This window comes from Hylobates moloch, unplaced genomic scaffold, assembly GCF_009828535.3.
Source record: "Hylobates moloch isolate HMO894 unplaced genomic scaffold, HMol_V3 SCAFFOLD_20, whole genome shotgun sequence".
Taxonomy (NCBI): domain Eukaryota; kingdom Metazoa; phylum Chordata; class Mammalia; order Primates; family Hylobatidae; genus Hylobates; species Hylobates moloch.
The window spans coordinates 49,405,715-49,432,805 of record NW_026652295.1 but is presented as its reverse complement, the minus strand read 5'-3'; the positions used below and the strand labels follow the sequence as shown (position 1 = coordinate 49,432,805).

Here is a 27,091-nt window from a genome sequence, read left to right as displayed (position 1 = left end):
TTCATACAAAAGCAAAGAAGAGCCCGAATAGCCAAGGCAATCCTAAGCATAAAGAGAAAAGCTAGAGGCATCATGTGACCCAACTTTAAACCATACTGCAGGGCTACAGTAACCAAACAGCATAACCAAACAGCCTGGTACTGGTACAAGAACAGACACATAGACCAATGGAACAGAAAGAGAAGGCATAAATAAGACTGCGTGACTACAACCGTCTCATCTTTGACAAACCTCAAAAAACAAGCAGCGGGGAAAGAGTTTTCTGTTTAATAAATGATGCTGGGAGAATTGGCTAGCCATACGCGAAAAAACTGAAACTAGGCCCCTTCCTTAAGCCATATACAAAAATCAACTCAAGATGGAATAAAGACTTAAATGTAAAGCCCACAACCATAAAAACCCTGGAAGAAAACCTAGGCAATACCATTCAGGACATAGGCACAGGTGAAAATTTCATGATGAAGATGCCAAAAGCAGTTGCAACAAAAGCAAAAATTGACAAATGGGATATAATTAAACTAAAGAGCTTCTGCACAGCAAAAGAAACTATCATCAGGGTAATCAAGCTACAGAATGAGAGAAAAATTTTGCAATCTATGCATCTGACAAATGTCTAATATCCAGCATCTATAAAGATCTTAAATTTACAAGAAAAAAACAATCCCATTAAAAAGTGGGCAAAGAACATGAACAGATACCTCTCAAAAGAAGACATACATGCAGCCAACAGACATATGAAAAAAAGCTTAACATCACTGATCATTAGAGAAATGCAAATCAAAACCATAATGAGATATCATCTCATACCAGTCAAAATGGCTATTATTAAAAAGTCAAAAAAGGCACGGTGGTGGACGTCTGTAGTCCCAGCTACTTGAGAGACTGAGGCAGGAGAATGGTGTGAACCCGGGAGGCAGAGCTTGCAGTGAGCTGAGATCGCGCCACTGCACTCCAGCCTGCATGACAGAGCGAGACTCCTCTCAAAAAAAAAAAAAAAAAAAAAGTCAAAAAGCAACAGATGCTGGTAAGGTTGTGGAGCAAAAGGAATGCTTTTACACTGTTGCTGGGAGTGTAAATTAGTTCAATCATTGTGGAAGACAGTGTGGCGATTCCTCAAAGACCTAGAGGCAGAAATACCATTCGACCCAGCAATCCCATTACTGGGGATATAATCAAAGGAATAGAAACCATTCTGTTTTAAAGACACATGCACACATATGTTCATTGCAGCACTATTCACAATAGCAAAGACATGGAATCAACTTAAATGTCCATCAATGATAGACTGGATACAGAAAATGTGGTACATAGATACAATGGAATATTATGCAGCCATAAAAAGGAATGAGATAATGTCCTTTGCAGGGATATGGATGGAGCTGGAGGCCATTATCCTTAGCAACCTAACACAGGAACAGAAAACGAAATTCCACATGTTCTTGCTTGTAAGTGGGAGCTAAGTGATGAGAACACATGGACACCATGCAGGGAACAACACACACTGGGGCCTGTCAGAGGGCAGGGGTTGGGAGGAGGAAGAGGATCAGGAAGAATAGCTAATTGATGCTGGGTTTAATACCTTAGTGATGGGATGATCTGTGCAGCAGGCCACCGTGGCACAAGTTTACCTGTGTTAATAAACCTGCATATCCTGCTCATGTATCCCTGAATTTAAAATAAAATATGAAAATAAAATAAGTAAATAGAGGCAAAACCCTCTTGTTTTTACAAATTTTGCTTCAAATAGTTCTTAAAGTCATGAACCCATAAAATGTATGCTAAACCTAGAACATTCTCTAGGTACTTCACTCTTTTATTTGAATATTTTGAAAAGTGCTAGGGATGAGATTAAGACATATATTTATTTTTGTCTGTTTAGCTTGATCATTCATTTTGTACCAGTCATCAATGAGCTCTTGAATTTAAGGTATATAGGGGATTAAACATAACAGATCTGGACGACATTTATTTAGTGTCTTTATCTTCAGTATTGCAAAAACACTAGGGATTTAAAAAGAAAAAGAATGATCTCTTCACTTAAGGAAGTCAGAGTGGGAGAGGAAGTCATAATCACACTGAGGACCAGCCCAGTGACAGTTACTTCCTCACGTACAATAGTGTATGTATATAATTTGAATAATGTGTCTCAGTACTCTGATAGATGTATGTACAGGGTGTCACTGAAGTGTAAAAGAGAGAGGTTGTTTCCCTAGGGAGAGTGGTGGAGCCAGTGAGGAGAGAGAATAGCTTGCTAGTAGAACTACTGCTTGCTTTGCATCCTGATGGGATAGGACCATACTTTGAGAACCACTGCTCTACATCTAACTGAGAGAAAAGGGGAGGGAAAAGCCATACAGAATTTATGGACCAGGCCTAGAGATGTCATACTTTAATTCTTCCCACATTTTATTGGCTACAACTCAGTCACACGGCTTCATCAACCTGCAAAGGAGGTGGAAACTGTAGTCTAACTGTGAACTTAGTAAACAAGAGAAATGGTTGGTTTGTAACCCTATAGTCTCTGCCGCAGGAGGGTGTGGCCATTCTTATAATGCAGGAAGCAGGGAGGGGCTAGGAAAGACAACTCATGACAAGTTAATTTGCTTGGGCATGTCCTTAAGAAGAGCAAGTGCATTGTTTCCTAGAATGAGAGATGAGATTATAGTAACAAAATAATTCCTTATAAATCTTTACATGTGTTAGTGATTATGGTACTAGAAATTTATTTGGTAACATTAATTAGTGTTGAATTACTGCTAAATTTCAGAAAGTAACACTTAATGCTTTGGCATACATGAAATACTTATTGTTTTAAATGAAAATGTTGTGTTTATATATTACTCTATAGTAAATCTCAGGCAAAAGCTATGATCATTTCTTCTGAAGTTATATGAAGACTGCTTTTATGAAAGCAGAAATAAAACATAATGATTTTAAATTGTCCAGTAAGCTCTATGAGCATGGGAAGCTAAGGGACAACAGTAAAAATAACATCAAGCATTTATTAAGCATGCACCATGTACTTTACCTTACACAATGTGACTTAGGGAATTAGAGATAGCTTACTAATATTGTATAAGCATTTTCAATCTATTAACTCATTTAAATGAGTTAACTCTCACAAAAAGTCCCATGAACAAAACAGTTATTTTTAGTATTATTCGCATTCCACAGATGAGATAACTGAGGCATGGAGAGATAAAGTTATTTGCCTAGACAGCTAGGAAGTAGCAGAATTGGTATTCACATCCAAATAGTCTGCCTTCAGAGGCCAATGTCACATCTACTGTTCTGTACATCCCTGAAACTACAGCCAAAAGTGAAGAGACAGGAACAAAGTGTAGGGAGCTCATTCGATCTGTGTGTTTCCACTGCAGTAGACTTGGGGCAGCTGTTTGGTGCATAAGCAGTGCATTTTGCCCATGAACATGGTGTGTTAAGCAATGGCAGCACTTATCAATCAGAACTTATTTTCCTGTTCAGTAAGGCCTAGCCTTTGGCAGACTACTTGTTCTTCCAGTTGCTATACCTGTCCTGGTTTAGATAACACTGTACACAGCTCCCAAACTGCTGGGAGAACCCCAGAATAAACACGTAATTCTTGTTTTTGTGACATATCTGAGCAATTTCTTTTTCTTCCACAGACAGAACTGTCCTTGTGGATACAGATCTTCCATTCTTCAAAGGGCTGTATGTGATGGGGACCTTAGACTTCCCTGTGGACAGAAGCAATGTTCTGAGTGTGGCATGCATGGTCATTGCAGGCGGGGAGCTGAAAGTTGGTGAGTAAAGGCATGAGGATTGCCAGCATGTTGGGAATTATACTCTGTGAGAAGAGGCTCTGGGAAACAGATGATATCATCAAGCAGGTTGCTTAACGGAGTTTAGGGAGGGTTAAGGTAGTAGTGAGTGTACTAGTAAAGTTACTCTTTGGCAAGCTTTACACGTGGTCAGAGGTGGCTTGTATTGGTCATTCTTTCATGCCCGTGTACTATCAAGCTGTTTCTGGTCTGCCTGCTGCTGCTCATTCGAGGGCTATTTTTTACTTCCTCCAGGCTGCAGATCAATTCTTCCTTTAGGTTTTCTTTTTTGTCAGACTATGCCTTTAACTCACTCTTTCAGAAGATATCATAGGATGGATTTGATATCATCTGATCAACTAACTCACAATAAAATTTCAGTTGTTGTCTTAACATAATTTCCTGGGAAAATAGACTTGAAAGCAAAGCTATGTGCTAGCACTTTACTGGGACAAATAATCCCAAATATGTGAGAGTGAAGGGAAAAGAAAAGTGAGGAGGAAAGGGAGGGAAAGCAAATACAAGGTAGCAAATACAAGCAAATACAGCTTCTCAAAGAAGCATGCTTGGTTTGCTTGGTTATGTGGGATATCTTGAGAGAAGCCTTATTAGAACAACCATATCTTGGGACAATATGGGGGAGGTAGTGAGGAGAAGGCAAGCATCTCACCTGGCCCATTCCGCGCCATTAACTCCTCTGACTTTGTTATTTTTGTGGCTCCCTGGGTAGCTAGTGGAAGGACCAGAGAATCAGTAGATGCGAGGAGATGAGGCTCCTCTTGCTGGGAAGTGGATCATGTCGTTGAGGCCACAGGACAGGCAGAATGGAATGGATCTACGGTAGTGTATTAACCAGATTTGGCTTATTTAAATAAAAAAAACCTGAAATGTTATGGGTAGACTATGTACTTAGAACTGTTGTAAGCAATAGGTATAAACGCTGAAAAGACATGTACTCTGTCTCCAAAGGAACTACTTTAGAACTTTAGTAAGGCATTTTACTTTGCCCCAGGAAGAAGATTAAAAGAGAATTCTCAGAAAAAAATCATATCATATTCCAAAGAAATATATCTCTGGTGGTAAGGAAATATTTAGATATCATTGTTAGGTAGCATGAAAATTTTAGAATCTCTGTTGGGAGAAAATTCTAGGTCTAATTACCTGAACAAAGGTTAAGTCACTGTAAAAAGATTTCTGAAAAAATATGGTCAATCCTTTTCTTGAATACTTCCAGTGGCAAAAAAATCAAAACCTTTCAAGGCAACCTGTTCTCATTGTTTAAAATCCTATTAGAATTCTTTTTGTTCTATTAAGCTAAAGTCCATCTTCCTCCCATTCTATAGGTTCAGGCTCTTCCCCTTGAGCCATTCAGGACAAGTATCATACTCCTTTTAATTCTATAGCCCTTTATTCACATCTTCTTGAATCTTTTCTGTTTTAGGTCATACAGTTTATAACTATGGTTCATAGTTGTTGCTGTTTTAAGTATTTTTTTTAGTCTATGGTACAAAACTGGACATACAGAAAAACAAAGAGAATTAAATGGTGGAAACGAAGTGATCGCTCAAAGTTTCCAAGTGCAAATATTTCCAAGTGCAAATATAACCACAATTAATATTTTGGTGTTTTATCTCAAAGTCATTTTTTTCTTACGCATACACACACACACACACACACACACACACACACACATGCACATATATATTTCAAAATGTAGGGTACATACTTTGATTTTTTTGATCCTATATAAACAATGTAAGAATTTCCACAACTCATTATATTTCAAAGGCCCAACTTTAATAATTTCAACAGTATATAATATATGGGAATGTATAGATATACATGTATATATAATAATTTAGCCATTTTTCTATTGTTAAGCATCTAAGTTATTTCAGATTTTTGTCCTTGTAACTCACTCTGCAATGAACATTCAATAATTAAATCATTATTCCTATCTTCATTTCCTTAGGATGGGCTTTTAAACATGAAATTAATGGGCCTAAGGATAAGCACATTTTTAAAAGGTTTTTAATACATCCTGCCAAATTGCTTTTCAGAAAAATTTTACAAATTTGTCCACCCCATTTCCCATAGTTATGAGATTCCCTCTTTCTTGCTGGCATTGCCTCTAAACACGACTTTGTTTTGTTTAATTCCTCCTAAAGCCAGGGAGAAAGAACTATTCCCAGGTGGGATCTGACTATTCTGAACAGAGTGAGATGAGTATAGCAGTTAACAGAATGGGCTCTAAGTCAGATGGTGGGGGGACCAAATCCACCTTGGCCACCTGTTGGCTGTTTGACCTTAAGCAAGTCAACCTCTGGGCACCTTCATTTCTTCATCTGCAACGTATGTAGGATAACAGTAGAACCTTCCTCAGAGGGATATTAAACATAACAGCTCATAGGAAGTGCTTGGTATATAGTAGGTGTTCAATAAATGTTTATCAGCCAGGATGCCCACAGAAAATATATGTCATATGCATTAGACAGTTTGAAGGGATTTAAATAAAGGAATGATTTACAAATATCCAAATGGGATGAGGTATATCCTAGGGCTAGTAAAGCCAGTTATCCTTACTACCTCTTGCCATAAAGGATTAAGAAAACAATGTTACAGGAACCCAGAGATAAAGAGGGAGGTTTAGAGAGGGTTGTCAGACCATCCCAGAGGCATGGCCTTTGTATGGCTGGGATTCAACCAGTACATGGAAGGAACTACAGGAATAAACACTCTTACCTCATTCTTCTGCTTCCCTTCCGTCTTCTGCTTGTGCTACCATTTGGCCACATCCGACTGGAAGTCAGAGTAAAGGAGAACTCCTTGATGCAGTACACATAGGTCAGCCACATCCTGGGCCACTGGGTAGGGTGGCGAAGTGCAGAGTTTGGAAATGGAGGTGTCAACAGAAGCTCTCCAGAACAGTCAGCCTCCAGCTATCAGAACAGATATGATTCTTCTGTTAATACAGTCAAATATTAAACTGACTTCTTTTTCCAGCCAGGTCATGCTGTTAGTCCTGCCAACTACACTGTCGGCTCTAATTCCTGCTCTTTTTATTTGTGCTGCCACAAATACATATCTCTACATTGTACAGTTGTATTGGGCTTATTTTGTTTTCCCTTGGGTTTTGAGGGAATCTAAGGGCAATACTTTTTACCTATCTCTTCATTTGATTATTTCAATTCATCTTTCTACACTGCAGATATTCTCTTGAAGTCTGGTCTTTTCCTCACAGATTACTACCATTTGCCCATTTGTTTAATATTCTGTAAAATCCTCATCCAATTAATTGAGAGATATTAAATACAATTGAGCTCTGTTCTTGTTACTACAAAACTTATTTCCAGTTGATATCTTCTATTGCTAAGATTGATCTCTTTTTTCAGTAAGTTATATTTAGACTTCTAAGGTCACTCATTACTATAATATATAGCTTGCTGCCTGAAAAATTTGTACTTTGAAGGTAAGTGACACTGTGCCACTTTCCAGTTTTACTTTGCGTATTTCAGGTCTCTTTTAAAAATTTCTCCATTCCCAATTCTATTTTCTACCCGTCACTGGATAGTGGTGTATTCTTTTTCTCTTTGCTTCATCCATGTGTTCCGGGCCTAAACGTTGGTTATTGGAACCCATCTGCCCAATCCTATGTGTATTATGCCTGAAGGAAGACTTTCAACCCATCTGTCCAATTTCACCACACCCTAAAGAAATCCCAACATGAAACAGATAATAAGACTAGTTAGTAAACAAACTTAATAGATTTGGACGTTGGCACCGAGTGCTGCCAGAGTATGCCTGCTATCTTATGCCATTTGATCCAAGTCCCAACATTGTGGAATTATATTTTTTGGTGATCCTGCTTTTTTTTTTTTTTTTTTCTTGAGATGGAGTTTTGCTCTTATTGCCCAGGCTGGAGTGCAGTGGCACCATCTCAGCTCATTGCAACCTCTACCTTCCAGTTTTAAGTAATTCTCCTGCCTCAGCCTCCCAAGTAGCTGGGATTACAGCCACTCGCCACCATGCCTGGCTAATTTTTGTATTTTTTATTAGAGACAGGGTTTCACCATGTTGGCCAGGCTGGTCTCGGATTCCTGACCTCGTGATCCACCTGCCTTGGCCTCCCAAAGTGCTGGGATTATAGGCATGAGCCACTATGCCCAGCCGGTGGTCCTGCTTTTAAGGCAACTGGTGCTGGCAAAGGTATCAATGGACTTTTAATAAAGTTGAATCATAGAATGCTAGAATTAGAAAGGAAGCTCAAGATCAAAGCTTTGCTTAGAGGGCCATAGCTGCATCACAAATGCCAAACTCAGTTTCATTCTTCGTTCAGTGCTTGTCTCATTAGTCTGATAAAACACTTAAGCTTAAAGAATTTCACATGTGTGTCCATTCTTTCATTTATCATGGGTTTACTCAGTGTCTGCCATGTACCAAGTACCATGTGGGATACTGGGCATATAGAAACAGAAATCATGAACCTGAACTTTCAAGAGGTGTCTCAATAAAATAGTGTGAAATGAGTAAAAACATGATTGGAAGGATCATGTCTTCCAACCTAGAGGGAGCTTAAAGATAAAGGAAGAGATGTGAACAGGTACATATTTTAGATGAGCATTATACTTTCGGGAAACTGTAAGGGATGGGTATGTCTGGATTGTAGGCTTTGTACGAAATGGTGGTAGTAGATGAAGCACCTTGACCTGATATACTATGCCAAGGAGTTTGGATTTTCCTATGAAGGCAGTGGGTAGTCACTGGATAGTTTTAAGCAAGGAAGTGACATGATTATATTTATTCTTAGAAAAATTAGTGCTGGAAGTGTAGAGAACGCCCTTAAAAGGGACACAGTGAAAAGTGAGAAGCCTACTGAGATGTTTCAGGAAAGAAATTGTAAGGGAGTGAAGTAAGGTACAGGAGTTAAAGAGTAAAGAATTAATTAGAGAAGCATTGAGGAGGTAAAAATCACTAGAACCTAGTAAGAATTTTGATCTGAGGCAAGGAAGAGTTATTTGGGATACATCCAAAGTTTTGGGTTGGGAGATCTGGGCCAATGGGGATGCCAGGAATGAGTGCTCTTTCCATCACTCATTAGTTGAATGGCCCTCAGCAAGTTATGTGAACTAGCTGTGTCTCAGTACCCTTATCTCCAAAGTAGAAATAATAATAGTATGTATTTAATAGAGTTTTTAAAAAAGTAAATGAGTTAATATTTATTAAAGTGCTTGAACAATGTTGAGTATACAGTAAACTTTATAGAGTGGTTTGTTAAGTACCCAGACTGATAAGTTTCAAAGCTAGATTTCAATGAAAGATGTAAGTGATAATATCTAGAGGGCAAGTAGATTTATGAATAAAGAAACCAGTGAGAGAGGTCTGTGTTAAATGTACATATTTGAGGATCATCAGCTCAAATGTGAAATTAAAGGTGTGAATAAAATTGGCCAAACAGATTTTGTGGATAGAAATTTTGAGGAGCGCAAGTCTTTGAAGGGTCGTAGAGGAGACTGAGTTCAGGAATAAGAATGGAAAACAAACAGTTGTATAGGTGGAAAGAAAATGAAATGACACGAAAATAATATCTTGAAACAAAAGAGGCAATTTACAAGAGGAAGTGGTCAGTAACATGAGATACAGTGGAAATGGCAAAGAAAATAGAAAACAAAATTGGCCATCTTATTCCAGCTTTTTGTTTTTCATAATGGCTGATAAATATAGTTTTGACACAAATTATTTCTTTTCATGTAAAACAAATAAAAATGCAACACTTACTGCTTCAGGAGCAATAACTTTTCATAAGCTCAATACCATTTATCTATTCTTTAACAACTTCATTTTTTGTTTTTAGTATATAGCCTGAGGTGTCATTGAACATATTGAATTCCATGGTTGAAAATGAATGGTTGTCCATATTGAGTCATGGCATCAAACCTTTATAGGATTGCTTTCATGAATAATTGATTTTCTTTTGGATGGTGTAATGAAATGAATAGATACTAAGGAGAAAATAATTCCTCTGATATGGTGATTTTCCGAAGTTTCCTTTGTAGATTTGTCCCTTCCTCCTTTACCTCCTCCCACCTCCCTCTTTCATTGAATGCCAACTCAGTACCAGGCATTCTTTCTGGCATTTGAATATTCCACAGTGAACAAGACATTCAGTAGTGAACAATTCCTGCTTGCATTATTTTGTTGGGGGAAACAGACAAATAGTAAAATAAATGAGGAAGATAAGTTTAGATGGTAATACATTCTCTGAAAGAAACTAAATAGGAAAAGTAATTAATGAGAGGTCCAGGTTGGATGCTGGCAACCATATGTTAGATAGTTAGCAAAGACCTTTCTAACAAGTCAACGTGACATCAGACTATAGAGACAAGAAAAAGCTAGACCTGCGAAGATTTGAACAAGAGCATTTCAGGCTGAGGGAGAGCTAGTGCAAAGGTCCCGAGGGAGAAATGTACTTTGTGTGGTAGTCGTGAGGCAGAAAGGCAGCCCCTGTAGCTAAAGAACAGTGAACAGTAGTGAGTTTATAGTGAACATCATGAGTTTCATGGGCTAGATTTTGAGATATACAGTGTTGTTTTCTAAATGAGTCCAAATTATGCTGAGAATTGCTACTTATTGATAGTCTCTTTAGCATGGCTTTAACAAGACAGAAATTAGCTTCATAAATATGGAAATTCCAGAGACATGAATTATGATTTTAGTTTAGTAACTCATTGTACAATTTCTGGAAAATTCCCCAGTAGAAGATTCATAACTGTGATTGTTTGAAACATCTGCCTCGTTTCATTGGTAAGGAAACTGAAATCCAGAGAGATCATTGATTTGTTTCAAGGTCTCAGAGCTGACAAAAAACAGGACCAGGACAAGTGGCTGTTTTAGCTATATTAAATATCATCCTTCAAGCCTTTGCCCAAGGACTACCTTTACTATTTAATGGCAAAAACCACAATTACTTTTGCACCAACCTAATATGAAGCCTCTCCTGTCTCCATGCAGTAGATTTCAGTGTACCTTTCCTTCTGGTCCATGCTACTCATTCATGTTGCCATTACTGCATTCGGTAATGATATGAATAGCATGTTTTAATTAGTGTCCTATCTCCATTATATGATAGACTTAATCAGAAAATTTTATAACCCTAGTACCTACTGCATTGTAGAATTCTGATAATATGCTGTTATGACTAATAATGTATACATAAGTGAATGGGCATATTTAGGTTTGTCTTTCAGCTCACTGCCTTTTTCTTGGAAAACATTCAATCTCCTTACACTTAAATGTCTACATCTGTGAGGAAGAAATTATGGTGTTAATGTTTAAATGACTACAATATATTTATCCCCTATGTGAAAGGAACAAAGGAGGTACAAAAACAAATTGAAAAAGTTGGTGTCTTGTAGGATTCAAAGTATTTTCATTTTTACAATCTATTAGAACAGGAAAACTGACTTAAAAATGTCCCCAACTCAAAGCTTGTTCAATTAACATTTGTTGTTTGATTTAAATGTTTTTTTAAACATATAAAAGCTTTGCCCATGAATAGCTGTCTGAGCCCATCCCTTTCATCAATGTCTCCTCTAAACAAGACATTGTTCTCATGCTTTAACAAATATGTTCCTTGTTGTTTTAGATATCAATGCTGTCAACTTGTTATTGACCCAAACGTTCAACTCAATAAAGACTGTTTTAATCTTGTACTTTTAAAACTGCAAATGAAACATCTTCTTTTAATACTTTTAGGAGGACTTCAGATAGGGGTTACCAATAATAGTACATTTGCATTGATTATTAAAATAATATAAAATAAATATATTATTTAAATAATATAAAATAATAAATTTATATAATTTTATATAATTTATTTGTATTGTAAAAATACATTTTTGAAACACATATTCTAATGGATATTTAAAGTTTAATAGAACCCTCCTTGATCCCTAGTCAACAAGATATGCCCCAACCATTGGTATCCCTGGGGACACAGAAGTTCATTGTTTCTTTGGCCTGTCACAACCAGGTCACATGATGCACTATCTAGTTGCTCAGTAATTATACTAGGCACTCGGGCTTTTATCCTAAAACTTGTCACATATTGTTTTTCAGGGTCAGTGATGGGTATTTGTCAGCTCTGTCTCACATTTGTAGCCAGGAGCCTAAGGTCATCATTAGCACATGCCTTTGATTGTCAGGAAATGAAGTACTAGGTATATGGAAGTTTCTTTCATTGCTTCCATGATTGGGACTTTCTCAATCCTAAAGAAGAAGAAAAATCCATACACAGTTTATTGCCTTTCAAACTGACAGTTCTGTAAGGCTCATTGGATGATTAAGTAATAAGGAGACAAACCTGAGAAAAGCGTAGATTAAAACATATCCTCCAGCTTAAAGCCACAATACCCAGTAGTCAGACCCATTGAGCAGCCAGAGAGAATCTTGTATGTGATGTTCATTTAAAAATATATATAAAGTTAAAAAAGTATGTCCTCCTTCAAATTTAACTATGATTAGAAAATGACACAAATACCCACACATGCAATGTGTATAATATAAGTGTACATAGATATCTGCAAAATAGATGGTTTGTTCAGTTTATTTAGATGCACAGTTCCCTAATCAAACTAACAGTTGTTTGATAAAATAAAAAGGTGACATAAAAGGGATGTGACTTTTGAAGCTGTTACTTATTTAACCATAGGAGCAAAAGTGTAAAAACTTTGCCCATTAGAGGTACAGGACTACTAAAACTCATTTCTGTGCTTGGAGAGTCCCTAATAAGGCTGGCAACCAACAGTTAAATAATACTTATTTCAAAATGATATTAAGAATACAAAGATCTGTTTATTTTCTGATGGATATTAGTTCTTTCACAACATCACATTATCCTTAAATCTATATGTGTGTATGTAGTTTTAATATATTTTTTAAGCCAAACACTAATACAAATAAAGATTCTTCTGTCCTATTGGGACATCAGTTAGTCTCTACTAAAGGCATTTGCAGTAATAATCTTTCCTATTTTAATAATTTTTAAATCAGTCTTTCTTAAACTGTACTTTTGATTCATGAATCCATATAACAGTAATATAATATTTCTTAGGGCTTTTAGTTATTAAAATAATTAATCATATAATAAATTTATTATAAACTAATTTTGCATACAAACAAAATAATTTTAGGAAAACTAGTGAATAAATGAATGAATGAATGTTTTTTTTTTTTTAGTTAGAAAACTTACAGGAATGTTTCAGTTTAAGGTAAACTTTGTGTTTTCTGAAGTTCCTTGGGCTGGACATTGAAATAAGTAGTCACTTAATATTTTTGCTTTGAAATGTCTAGCGTCTAGCTAGTGCTTTAGGAATTAGATATTAAATGCTAGGAAGAGCTTGCCTTATTTTTTTGTTTTCAAATTTAAAGGTTAATTTTGAATAAGTGTGATACCTCCATGGTTACTATTACTGTTTTTTTACTACTATTATTAATATGGCTAAGAGCCAACATTTTAAAAAAACATGTATCATATACAGACACTGTGCCATGTGCTATTAGCATGGACTAAATAATTTAACCTCACAAAAAGTGGATGCTATTATTGTGCCTATTTTATCACTGAGGAAACTGAGGCTTAAAGAAATGAGGTAATTTGCTCGACCTTATGGAGGAAGTTTTAAGAATTTTTGTACATTTTGCAAGTAGTGAATTAATAACATTTTCATGTTTGTTTTAATATTCCATTAATTGATAAATTGAGAGTCCTCATTAAAAATGAAAATTTGTTAGCCTGAATAAAATCACTGTATGAGGGGTTGGACATTATAATTTGATAATGCCTACTGATTTTTATAACCAATTTTTATCTTACTGGACTGCAAGCCCCATTCTACCCTACATTTATTTTCAGATGAAATCAATTCTACTGGGGAGGAATGTTTTAGGAACAAGCGAGTCAAATATACACTGGGAATTAAAAGCTAATTCAGAAAAAAAAATGTGCTGCAATTTACTTGGTTCGTGCTATTTACCTGCTTGGGTTTATATGGTAGTAAGAAGGTTCTAGAGGCTCTGGTCTGGAGAAAATCGCTATTGCAGGGCATGAGAAAAATAGTTATGCTTTGGGTAGAAGCTCAACTTCCAAAGTCATCACCATTTAACCCACTTCTGAGGACAAGGGAAAAATGTACAAAACTTATTTTGGGGGTAATTACTTTCATGTGCAGTCATGATATTTATAGTTTTAAGATTAACTCAGATAAAAATACAAATTATATAAAAATACAATTTGTTGCTTTGGATTCAGTGAATAGCACCCGGAAAATAGTATATTCAGAAGATGTGACTAAAATTTTGGCCAGTTTCCCCTCTTTTGATCAACAAAACTCATTGAAGAGTATTCTTGGAACATAGTCATTTAATATATTTTTATTAATTGTGGAAAATGACACACATATGCAACAAATTTTATAAAATGAAAAATATGTGCTTAATTAAATATTATAAATCCAGTCTACTGGATATGTAGTGAGATCTCATTCTTGTTTTAATTTTTATTTCTTTTTTATGATATGATTGAGCATAGTAGAATGTATTTATTATTTATTTGAGTATCTTGTTTTGTGAAATAGCTGTTCTCTTACTCTTTTTAAATGATGAATGTACCCATTTTATATTGATTTATCAAAGTCATTTATATATTTTGGAATGTATCTTGTGTTGGTTATATGTAGTACAAATGTCTTTTCCCACTCTGTGGCTTGCTTTTTTACTTTCTTTTTTTTTTTTCTTTGAGATGGAGTCTTGCTCTGTCACCAGGCTGGAGTGCAGTGTGGCGCGTTCTCGGCTCACTGCAACCTCCGCGACTGGGATTCAAGCTATTCTCCTGCCTCAGCCTCTTGAGTAGCTGGGACTACAGGTGCGTGGCACCACGCCCAGCTAATTTTTGTATTTTTAGTAGAGACAAGGTTTCACCATGTTGGCCAGAATGGTCTAGATCTCTTGACCTTGTGATCCACCTGCCTCGGCCCTCCCAAAGTGCTGGGATTACAGGCATGAGCCACCACATCTGGCTGCTTTTTTACTTTCTTAATGGTATTCTTTGACAATTGGAAAGATCTTTAATATAGCTCACTTTTGAAATTTTTTTATTATGAATTGTAAATTTTGATGGAACTATGGTCAGAAAACAAATGCTGTATAATTCCAATTTTTAAAAATTTGTTAAACTGCTTTATCATCATCATATGATCAATTTTTTAAAATGTCTTATGCAAGCTTTAAAAGAATGTGCATTCTTTGTGGGTCTAGTTTTCCATCTATGCCTGTTATGTCAAATATGCAAATTGCATTATTCAAAACTGCTATATCATTATTGTATTTTTCTTAGCAACAGTTTTGTTGGCTTTACTACAAGTATTATAGGTATATCCATTTGTCCTTGTAGTTCTGTTGATTTTTGCAGTATATATTTTTAAGCTATGATGGTAGGTACATAAATGCTTAAAAGTTGTAATTTACTGGTAAAGTTAGTCTTTTATTACTATAGGGTATTTCTCTTTATTCCAATTGTTTTCTTCAGGAGGGTCGGTAAAAATTACCAAGTTAAACATTTCTGGAATAAAATATCTTCAAATAAACTCTGCTGGGAGTCCATAGTTTCTTCTTGCGCTCACTGAGAGAAGGGGGCAATCAGGGAAATGGCCCTCACAGTATAGTTTTAGAAGTATTGTGGCAAAACATGGCATTCTGTGATAGCCCTTAGAAGGTCACTTAACCCAGACTTAGTTGACAAGGGCATTTCCAGAAGAGGTGGCATCTGAACTGGGTTTGAAAGTATGTAAGAGTTGGCTGTGACAAAAATAGGAATGAAGGCAGAGCGGGGCAGAGGCAAGGGAGTATATGGTTGCTTGGGGACTTGTACGTTTCAGCTATTAAATATGTCAAAAAGTCTGGGAAGGAATGGACAAACTTTAAAAATGGACAAAAATATTTCTAATTGCTATTTCAAGGTGTTTTTAAATGTTGCCAATTATAAATAGGTAACACTGCAGTGGAGAACTTTGAGCATTATTCTTTGTCCTTGTCCCCTACTAGTTCTTTAGGACAAGTTTCTTGAAGTAGAATTACTTTAGCAAGGGGTACAGAACATTTACACACAAAAGGGGGCATCTAATTCAAGATCATAGAAGGCTTTTAGGAATAAATTATGGTGGAGCCAAGTTTTGAGGGATGAATCAGAGTTAGTTAAGATGAAGGTAAAACATATAAGCGCTGGGGAATCTCATGAGCACAGAGGAGAGTGAGTTGAAGGAAAGGTAAGTAATTTCTTATGGGTTGGCTTGGTACAAGGTCTGGTGAGTCTCGTTGATAGAGTGGGCTTAAGTGCAAACTAGGATTATACTTGATTCCATCAAAGAGCTTTAGTTAATAAAATAATGAAATGTCTTTTTTTCTTATTCTTACCTTTTGAAGTTCCTGGAACCCATTTGTACCATATTCCCCAAAGAATTATAATGATTATCTTCTGTATGCCAGAACTCATTTTCTTCCATCTCTCCAGTTGATTTTAGCATCTGGAGCACATTGTTTTCCCTTCACTGCCCACCATTATACTAAGTAATGTCTGCTTCCATTTATTTCTTTTCTATTCATCCATATCCACACGTCCTTCCTAGGATGGTACTTATTAAGTCTAAGGCCCAACTTCACCATTTAACAGCTGTGTGATTCCTGACAAGCTACTTAACCTCTCTTTGCCTCAGTTTCCTCATCAGAACCTCAACTGTATTCATCATAAAATTATGAGAATTAAATTGTGCATGTGAAAATATGCAGAATGTCTTTGCAGCACAATGACAATTATTTTCCCTCTCATTATGAATGCATAAATTTGCCCAGGTTTAATATGCCTCTTGCTATAGTTTAGAGAAGCTTTACAAAGGTAAACCAAGGATGAGCTGCATATCCTGAGCATCTTCTGTCTCAGAGGTGGCTACCCTCATTTAGAGGCAAAGTCCATGCTGGAGAGAGCACCTCACCTTTCTTTGATTGCTAGATTTGAGAAGAAAATGAGGATCTCAACCTTTAAAGCTTTCCATTTATCAACTTTTACACATTCAAGAAGCATTTCATGTTAATGTTACAATAGCATGTATTTCCTTCTCTTAGGTCACCTTTGCCTTCTTTCTACTTAGTCCCTATTCTTCATCTTTTGTTTTCTCTCAGTTACAAAAAGGAAGCCAAATTCTGGTCATTGTAGATAGCAAAAGATCACAGCAGGCTAAATAATTTTGCCCAGACTTTCTGCGAAAGCTCCACATGTGCTGCAGTGTTGGGTTGCATAATTGATTTAATCTCTAATTTTAGAGGAACGCTGAACTCTTTTTGTGGGACTCTGCATACATTTCTCTAGGGCAAAAACTGTCCTACTTTTTTCTCTCTGGTATCTCTTTAGTGCTAGTCCATTTTTTTTTTTTTTTTTTTTCCCAAAGACTCTAAACTACCCTCCGTGAAATAAATGAAATCACAGTTGGAAAACAGCTTACTGGACAGACTTGTAACGGCAAGATAACAGCTATGCTGTACACATTTACTAAACATTTTCATCCTCCCCTGCTTCCCCCTTCTTTCTGCTCTAGCACATCTTTATTTTCACTAAGATGATGCATCAGGCTCTCAGCTGAGGAGTGGCATTAGCTACACAGAGGAGCAACACACCTTTGCATATTATTGGAAATACATAGGCTTGCTCACCCATTGACCTACCGTATGCCTCTAGGTAGATTTACTTACCTATCTGAATCTTGCTTGCTTTCAGCACAGTACTAGAGTAATGGCTGTGAAGACTGAACTATAAAAATAGGTATGTAGCAAGCTTTAGACTTACCTTGTGCCTTTTGGCTATCCAGGTATATAGGAAGTGTCAGCTGGGGGGGATGATTTTATGTTGCTCGAAAGACCAGCAACCAAGGTGAAAACCAGGCAATTGTAAGTTTACTAGTTATTTCACATTGTATTTAGCAATGCCATTTTTGGTTATCTTTTCGGGAATTTATAAACTGGGAAGTCGCATTTGATAGCCGGTGGTTTTTATTAACCTGTCTGATTTGGAATATAATTTTGGGATTACTTTCCCACCAGTTACTTCTCAAACAACTGACTTTAATAACTTTAATATTTTTGTACTCTAAGGCATATTTTCCAATGACACTAACCTTCCTCAGGTCCATACTCACTAACACTAATTTGACAAATTCCCTGAACTATTCTCATACCACGGAAGTATGAATTTTCATACCAAACTCCACTGTTAACATCAATAAAATAAGGTCAGAAACAATTCCAACTGCTGTCTGAGTATCATAGCCTTATGTCTTTATGAGTCTTTATGCTGCTAAAAGAATTTAGTTTTAGAAAATAACCTCTTATCTGTTAAATAAACACTTAGCATAAACAGATCTTTGTTTAAATAGATTCTGTTACTTAATAGTTGGATCAATTTAGACAAGTCCCTTAACCTGTAAGCCTCTTCATGTGCAAATATTTAAAACTGGGATAATAATTATACTGACTTCTCAGGTTTGTTGTGAGGAGTAAATGCTAAAATGCATATAAAGAAACTTGAAGGTTATCTAGCCATAGACAGTGTATCAGGCAGGTTTTGCCATAATAATGGTGTGTAACAAATAATCCCTAAATCTCAGTGGTTTACATCAAGAAATATTTGTGTTAGACTTGGTTGAACTTGGCTCCAGCTTGTGTATTCTATTCAGGTTTGCTCTGTATATCTCTTCATTCAGATACCACAGGCTATTAAGGAATTCTCTATTCATGGTAGAGAACAACATTGAAAGAGATCTGGTAAAAAACAAAATAAAACAAAACAAAACAACTTGCCAAGTCCCTTAAAGCATCAACTGAAAACTAATATTCCTACCACTTTCACACAAATGTCATCGGCCAAAGCAAGTCATATGACCAGGATAAATATTAGTAGGTCAGGAAAGTTTACACTGCCCTAATAAAGAAAGGAGAGTGAATATCTGGTGAATAATACTTGAGTCTCCTTCAAAGAAGTTTACTGAATCTTTTTTTTCCTACTCTTATTTCATCTGCGTAACCATTGACTCCTCCATATAGTCTACTTCACAGTATCTACATTGCATTATTGAAATTATACCGCAATTCCTCCCTCTCTTTCTTTTAATTTCAAATTGATTTGAATGATATACTTTTCTTTGTAAACAGGTACTTTAGAAAACCCCTTAGAAAAGGAACAAAAGCTTGTGATTCTCCTTAGAGCCTCAGAGGGAGTCTTTTGTGACCGTATGAGTGGAATTCATATTGACCCAGGAACAATTGGTAAGATATAGTTTTTATTAAAAATAAAATGCATGTGTGTGTATTGTGTGCTTGTGTCTGATAGAGACATAATATTCATAGAATATATGCTAAATTCCAAATACCCTTTTAGGTAATTTATATTTATTATTTCACTTACCAGCTCTCTTGTGAGCAGTGTCCATTTTAGAGATGTCAAAACTAAGATTCAGAGATGATGAACCACACAGCTTTATAGTGTCAGCATTTGGATTAAGATCCAGATTAGTCAGACACTAAAGTTTAGACTGAGTCAATATTATCAACTATAAATACTACTCAATGATTGATACATTTATACAACTGATAGATCTATCAATTAATAAGAAGCATTCACTGTTGACAATTTCTTTATTTGCTATTGCCACAATACCAAATCCTATTTTAAATTGGTCTATGTAAAAGTACAGAAACGGGGACTGGCCTTGTATAACCATATGTATGTATCCCCAACTAACTCAGTTTTGAGGGATAAGAGAATGTTCATCAGATTTAAAGTATTTTCTCACTTTTTCTATATGGGCATTACTAATTTTATAAGTAAAGAGGGATAACTCTTGGCATGAAGCAATTTTCTTCAAGCATGTTCATTTTTTTAGTTATTTTTCCCTCACTTATATAATAGTTGAAATAAGTTCACTATACTTTATTACTCTTTTAGATATTGTATTGTCACACAGCTTAAATATGTTATTATATTTAAAAATATGTTATATTTAAGCTGTGTGGCAATATAATAGCTAAAAGAATAATAAATATGTTATATTTAAGCTATGTGACAATACAATATCTAAAAGAATAAAATATAGTGAACTTATTTCAACTATTATATAAGTGAGAAAAAATTAACTAAAAGAAAAAAATATGAACATTCTTAAAGAAAATTGGTTGTTAATTTCCTTGGATTCTCCCTTAGATGCATTGCTATGTTGGAGGTTTTCAAGTAAGCCATTTTTCCTTGTGGAAAAAGAGCAAGGTCCATCATTTCTGAGGTTTCTGAACACTATGAGATATAAATTTAATATTCACTAGCAGTCAATGGCTCCCTCTCTGAATCTCAGTACTCAATAGAATGGAGACAATAATGTTAAGACAGTATGAAGTTTGTTAACTTAGTTCCATAATATATAACTATTGTCATATAATATGTTGACAGCACTTTATAGTTTCCAAAGGTTTTTTCCATGCATGCTATTTATTTTATCTTTCTAATAACAAGAGGTTCAAAAATGTTTTAATTTTTCCAAGTTGACAAACTAGATGGATTATTATAAGAACATTTCATCTTCTTTTGCCTGTGGTATCCACTCTTTTCTGTAGCGTGATAACACTGGAACAAACTTTCTGCTAGGACTATCCACAGATGCCTGCTCTGATCCCTGATCCTGGCTGTACGGTCCAACTAGTGTCTTTGAAATTTTCTTTGATACTAAATTGAAATAAAGAATGAAGTATTTCTTTCACTGCATGCTCAAATTTTTGTAGTATCGTAAGTAGATGACAAATTTTAATCGTATTAAATCACTTGTAATCTTCTTGAAACAACTAAGAAATGGTGTCATTTTACAGTAAACCTTTGATGATTGGAAATGACCAAGAAATCTGCTTTTCTGGTCAATTGAATTTTCTGCATAATTGAAATTTAAGGACATGAACTGGTTTTTGTTATAAATGTTTTGGTTGGAAATCTCTTTAAATTACTTCAGGATCCTTCTCAGCCTAGCTTACTTAGCCTATAGTGAAAAAAGATGGATTTTTGTTTTGGATGATGATGTCTTATGAAATATATAAATGCTATTATGAAAGATTGGTTTCAGGACACGTCTTGAAAATGGGGTTCTTTTTATATCCATTTATCCTGATTTAGTTTTCTTATCTTCTGACATTTTCATAGTTGATATATGGAAAAAATATGGATGTTGATATAAGCAGTTGGTTAAATTCCCATTAATTGGGATTTTTTTTTTGGTCCATATCAGATGAACACCAAAGCCATATTATTTGTACCTTAGTGGTTCCCTGCTTCTTTTATTTCTATGTTTTCTGATGAAAATTGTAAAATTTTTAAATTTTTAGATTAGTGACTTGCAATAAAGTAGGGTGCATCAATCCAGGGATATGCAGACAATACATTTGGGTGCAGGAATAAAATATTAGAACTTCGATTCCAATATATATTAGTATATTCATATATGTGTATATTTTTTATCTAAATATCTGAGTTATCTAAATAAAATAAATATGTGCTTAGAGTACACAATCACATGTTTTTTCTTTTACTGGTGAGGTTCATGGTCAAAACATTGTAAACCACTAGAATATGAGGAATTATGATTGAAAATGGCAATAAAGTATATAGGAGGAAAGACATGAAAAAGTAAAATTGGGCTGTATCAAGCATGTTCCTGCTAAGACTTTATTAGTCTGAAATAAATTGCATTTTGAAACAAAGGACTTAGAAATCTCTCCCTTGACATTTATAAGACAAAATATTAAGTCCAGCCACTAAACATAAAGCTAATAGCTCTAAAACTCTATCCTAAGGAAATAAAGTTAACCATGCTTTTGGAGAACCTAGTGTATAACAAAAAATATCAAAACTGGTTAACTTCCAAAAGAATTGCAAATGGTTTGGAGTCACATAAGAGTGGAAAGGAGTACCTCTTCAACTTTAGTCATTAGAGTGGTCTGTTTCCCACCTTTTAGATTATTGTGATGTGGTGTAGCATTCTTTTTTCTATAGCATTTGAGAGAGTAAGTTTCATAGCCATGTGAGATATATCTTAGTATTGTAAAATAGAGCATTTAAATAATGCTTTTGATAATATGGAAGCTTCATATAGAGATTCTATATCACATGTTTTGCATAACAGCCTCTGGAATGACTTTTACTTACCTGGCTTTCATTCCTCTGAAGGATTTTTCTATCCGACTGTTACTCCTTTTATTTTCAGGGGTTTATGGGAAAGTTCAGCTTTGCAGTGCTTATCCTAAGAACTCCTGGACACATCTTGGAGCTGATATTGCCTCAGGAAATGAGAGGTAAGGAATGAGAGTAACTTAGAGCTTTTTCTTGGTTACTGTTTAGGTTGCTTCTGCTTGAGATTTTGTTACAATATGAAACTGATTTTTAGGTTAAACATTATAATTAAAGGATAAGTAAGGAGAAAAATAAGCGATTATAGGGAATTTAAAAAATATCTCTATAACATACTAGAAGGAGAACAAAACATGCAAAAGGTAGTAGAGGAACACAGTTTATTTCAGGAGAAACTTTTAGATAATACATAATTATTGCTGTCCATGAAATCTTAAAATATATGAATTCCATGAGATAGGAGATGAAGTTTGAGGTAAGAATACTATGTCTAAGCTGAAAAGCTAGCTCATTAAGATATAGACAGAAATAAAATAGGAGGAAGATGAAACATATGAAGTATATTGTGAAATTTAATGATGCATTGGAGGCAGTAAAGAACAGAATCATTGCTTCCTCAAACTGCATAGGTAAAATGAAGAACAAACTGATGGAGACCTATCCGAATACAGAGGATAAGACTAGGAAATAAAAATAACAAAAGATAAAGTACTAGAAATAGAGATCAGAAAATTAAAAGCTATCTATGGGTCATATGTCTTTTTAGTAAGAACTCAGAATAACTACAACAGAAAGAATAATGAAAACTATAACTGAAATACACATAGAAAATATGGGAATAGTTAACATTTTATTAGAAAAGATTAATATCAAGGATGGTGATTGCTTCATTACATTATCTTCATAGTATAAGAAAAATAGAGTGAACAAAAAGTAAAGGAAAGGAACATCAAGCTTTCTAGCCTTAGTATTCACCTCTACACCATCACATGTGGGAAGATCATGATGCCACATCTATAAATGTTTAAGGAAAAAAATATTGTGACCAAAGAATTGGACACACTGCTAAGACGCTCATGTGAAAAATGGAAGAAAATTCAGGGTTCAAATAAAGAGATTAAACTAAATTTAAAATTCGGAAACAGAAATAAAATTTGAGAATAATATAAATAACTAAGAAGCACTGAAATAATTTAAATATTATAGTGTAACTGTGGTTATTAAAACAAAACAAATTCTTTTTTTTTTTTTTTGACACAGTCTCACTCTATTGCCCAAGATGGAGTGCAATGGCACAATCTTGGCTCATTGCAATCTCCACCTCCTGGGTTCAAGTGATTTTCCTGCCTCAGCCTCCCAAGTAGCTGGGATTACAGGCACACACCACCACGCCCAGCTAATTTTTGTATTTTTAGTAGAGATGTTTCACCATGTCAGTCAGGTTGGTCTTGAACTCCTGACCTCAGGCGATCCACCCGTCTCAGCCTCCCAAAGGCCTGGGATTACAGGCCTAAAACAAATTATAATAATTGTTCTTGTAAAAGAAATGACATAACATTTGAAAAGTTAATGTATTAGTTAGGATTCTGTTTATACAAAAAATACATAATCAGTAGGTTATGTGCATGTGTGTGTATGTGTATGTGTGTATCCTACCTGTTATATGTATATAAATTATACAATAGATATAGTAAATATTAATATACGTACATTTATATATAAAGAGATGTATTTCAAGAAATAGATTTACACAATTATGGGAGCTGGAGAGTTCGAAATCTGTAAGTGGGCCAGCACGTTGCAATGGACGGAAGAACTGGTTTGCAGTCTTAAGGCAGAATTTCTTCTTCCCCAAAGAAATCTCAGTTTTGCTTTTAAGGTCTTCCAACTGATTGATGAGGCCCACCCACATTATTGGGTGGCCTAATCTCCTTAAACTCAACTGACTGTGTTAACTACATTGACAAAATACCTTCACAGTAACACCTAGATTAGTGTTTGATTGAGTAACTGTGTATAATAGCTTAGCAAATATGACACATAAACAAATCTTCACCATTCAAAATTATCAGATAAAAATCTGGAACTATAGCCATAGGAAGTAAATATGAGTTAATTTGTTTCATTAGAATTTTGAATAGTATATATACTTTCCAAATCACCAGTGGGGAAAAAAAGAAACCATAAAATAAATAGTAAAATAGAAAAAAAAAGAAGAAAATGAAATGATAAAAGAATAAAAGCAACAAAAAAGGTATATTTAAAAAAACAGAAATAAGAAAGTATAAATTTGCCAGTGACAAAAACAAAATATTTGTTAAAAATAATGCTATATAGGAAAATTGGGTTGAAAGTCAAAATGTAATTATAACTTTTTTACCAGAGGAAAACTTAAAACCAACTAGGAGAAATTTAAATATTGGATAAGAATAAATCATTGACATCTAAAACAAAATAAAGGATCCTCAAAATTATTAACAAAACAGGTAAAAATCAAAATAAATGTTTCAAATTGGTTAAATAATTATACTTTACATTACTAAAGCCTTCAATCATAGTGAGACCCTAACAGTCAGAAAAGTTTTACAGCAGATAATACAATATAGAAATATAAAGCAAATCTCTAAGAAAGATAAGGTGAAATTGACAGAAACAAAAATCACAGTCCAAGACATGTATTTATCTCTTTCAGTTCCAAATCGTTTAATTAGGTTAAAAAGGTGAAGAAAACATGAAGAACATGAATAATATAATAAAAGCAATTTAATTTATATATCAAACTACTCCTTCACCCTAAAAAATATATATCCGTAATTACAACCTTAATAAATTTTAATAATATGTGATCACAATATAATAAACATGGAGATTAAAATAAAATATAAACCAACAATCTTAATTTCTTATAATAAAAAAGATATAATAAATTATTTTCTAAATAACTTTTGTATCCAAGAAATCATCAAAACTTTACCAACAGAATAGCTGGGAAATAACAATAATGAGAGTATAGCATACGAGATATAAAACATGTCATCACATTAAATGCTTTCATGATTGAATAAGCAAACAAACTTTTCTTATTGACAGTTTTCATATTGACAGTTATTCTAAACAAAGAGAATTCTTCTAAACAAAGAAGAACAACTGTCAATATGAGAAATTAGAAACAAAATAACCCATAAGTCTAATGAACTCAATCAACGGAAGAAAAAGGCAGAAATTGGTGAAATAGAAAGTAGAAAATTAGTAAGATTAAATTTTTAAAAAGAGGTAGTGGTTTAATCTCTAATAACTTTAATCATACCCTGAAAACCCCAATATATAAAATGAGAAATGACAGTACAAGTGCAGAATAGGTTAGTTATAATATAAAAAATATAAATCTATATAGTGCAACTTTAACATTTTTGAGAAAAATACTTTATAAAAAGGAATTTTTAATGATAATTTAGAATTATCATAATTGGCTAGAGAAGAATAAAACATAAAGAACAAATAATAGTGAAAGATATAAATATATCAAAGATTTATCTCCAAAAATACATTTGGCTCACATAAATTTATACCATGTTCTTCCAATGAGTTGAATATCAAATAATTCCCATGTTATATAATCTATTCCCAGTTAATTTAAGGGAACAGGCATAAAATAATCTTTATACTTGTTTATAGCTACTAAAAATAACTCAAAAAAGAAAACTGAGAAAACATCCCAATATAATGTAAAAATCATAAATAAAAAAGCAACAAACAAAGCAAGCTATGTTTGAATGTGTTTCATTCAAGTGAACAAAGATAATTTGAAATGAAATAATCCATTCATATAATTTACCTTAATACCAGATGTGAACATTAAGAACATGACCAATTTGGCACAAAAAGGAAATACGTTTAATAAAATTCAGCAAACATTCTTGGAATAAACAGTAAATGAAGACTATAAGGATACTTCTTTTAAATTAATGCTATTTATTTGGATGGTATAACCATTAGTTGAGAAGCATTGGTTTAAATAATAATACAAAATAAACACTAAAGGATTCCTCTCAAACAGTTTTGTATTTTAGGAGAAAAACCGACATTAAATATTATTGTTTATTACAACAATCATTAAATATTATTATTAAAGTTTTCGCCAATGTATTCAGGCAAGAAAAATACATTAGATCCAATTATTGAAAATAATCCAAACTATCTTTTTATGTGGTTTATAAAATGTACATTTCATCCTATAAAACTAGAGAATTATCTGAAAAACTATCAGTTGCCTTCAATAAATGCACATCAACAGCTTTTTAATATACAAGCAGTAAACTTTTAAATTATAATGTACAATCTTATTTAAAATTTCAACCACAAATATCTAGAAGTAAATTTAAGAAAAATTACAGAACCTATAAAAACAAAAACAAAACTATAAAACACTATTCAACGGCATAAAAAGAGTCTAGAATAAATGGTGATGCATAACAAAAATTTGATGGTTCACTATTTTAAAGATGTCAAATCTGATACAACTTGAATCACAGGTCTAATATATGCATCAGAATCTGACTCATTAAATTATTTGGAACAATAAACACTTGAAAATATCCAAACATTAGCAGTTTTTTTTTTAAATTATGCCTCTAATATGAATAATCTGTTGTTGGCACCAAAACTAAAAAGAATACCAAGAAATAAACACAGTCATGCATTATTTTTAGAATTTGAATAAATTAGTATTTGAATTTAGTTGAAGACAGGCTGGAATAATTAGTAAATCCTTTGGAAAAATATAAAATTAGATTCCCACTTTATGTTTTACTCTAAATTATAGGTGGATTATAAAACAAAATGTAAAAAAATTAAAACCATAAAATTATTTGAAGAAAATTTAAGTAAACATGTAATTTTAACTAGTAAAGACTGCTCTGATCATAACAAGCAAAACAATATCCATAGCAATAAATAATAGATTTGACAATATAACAAGGTCAGTATTTCTGCATGTCCATTACACAATGTGATGACAAATGATCAACTAGAA

General features: G+C 34.1%; 1 protein-coding gene across 1 annotated transcript in view; it reads left to right on the top strand.

Annotated features, from left to right (window-relative positions):
* PKHD1 (PKHD1 ciliary IPT domain containing fibrocystin/polyductin) overlaps nucleotides 1-27,091 on the top strand; it is a 482,509-nt gene that overhangs the window by 305,149 nt on the left and 150,269 nt on the right. The window contains exons 52-54 of the mRNA XM_032141123.2: nucleotides 3,645-3,782; nucleotides 19,050-19,163; nucleotides 22,136-22,223. Coding sequence (XP_031997014.1) covers nucleotides 3,645-3,782; nucleotides 19,050-19,163; nucleotides 22,136-22,223 — 340 coding nt within the window. The remainder of the gene's footprint in view (nucleotides 1-3,644; nucleotides 3,783-19,049; nucleotides 19,164-22,135; nucleotides 22,224-27,091) is intronic.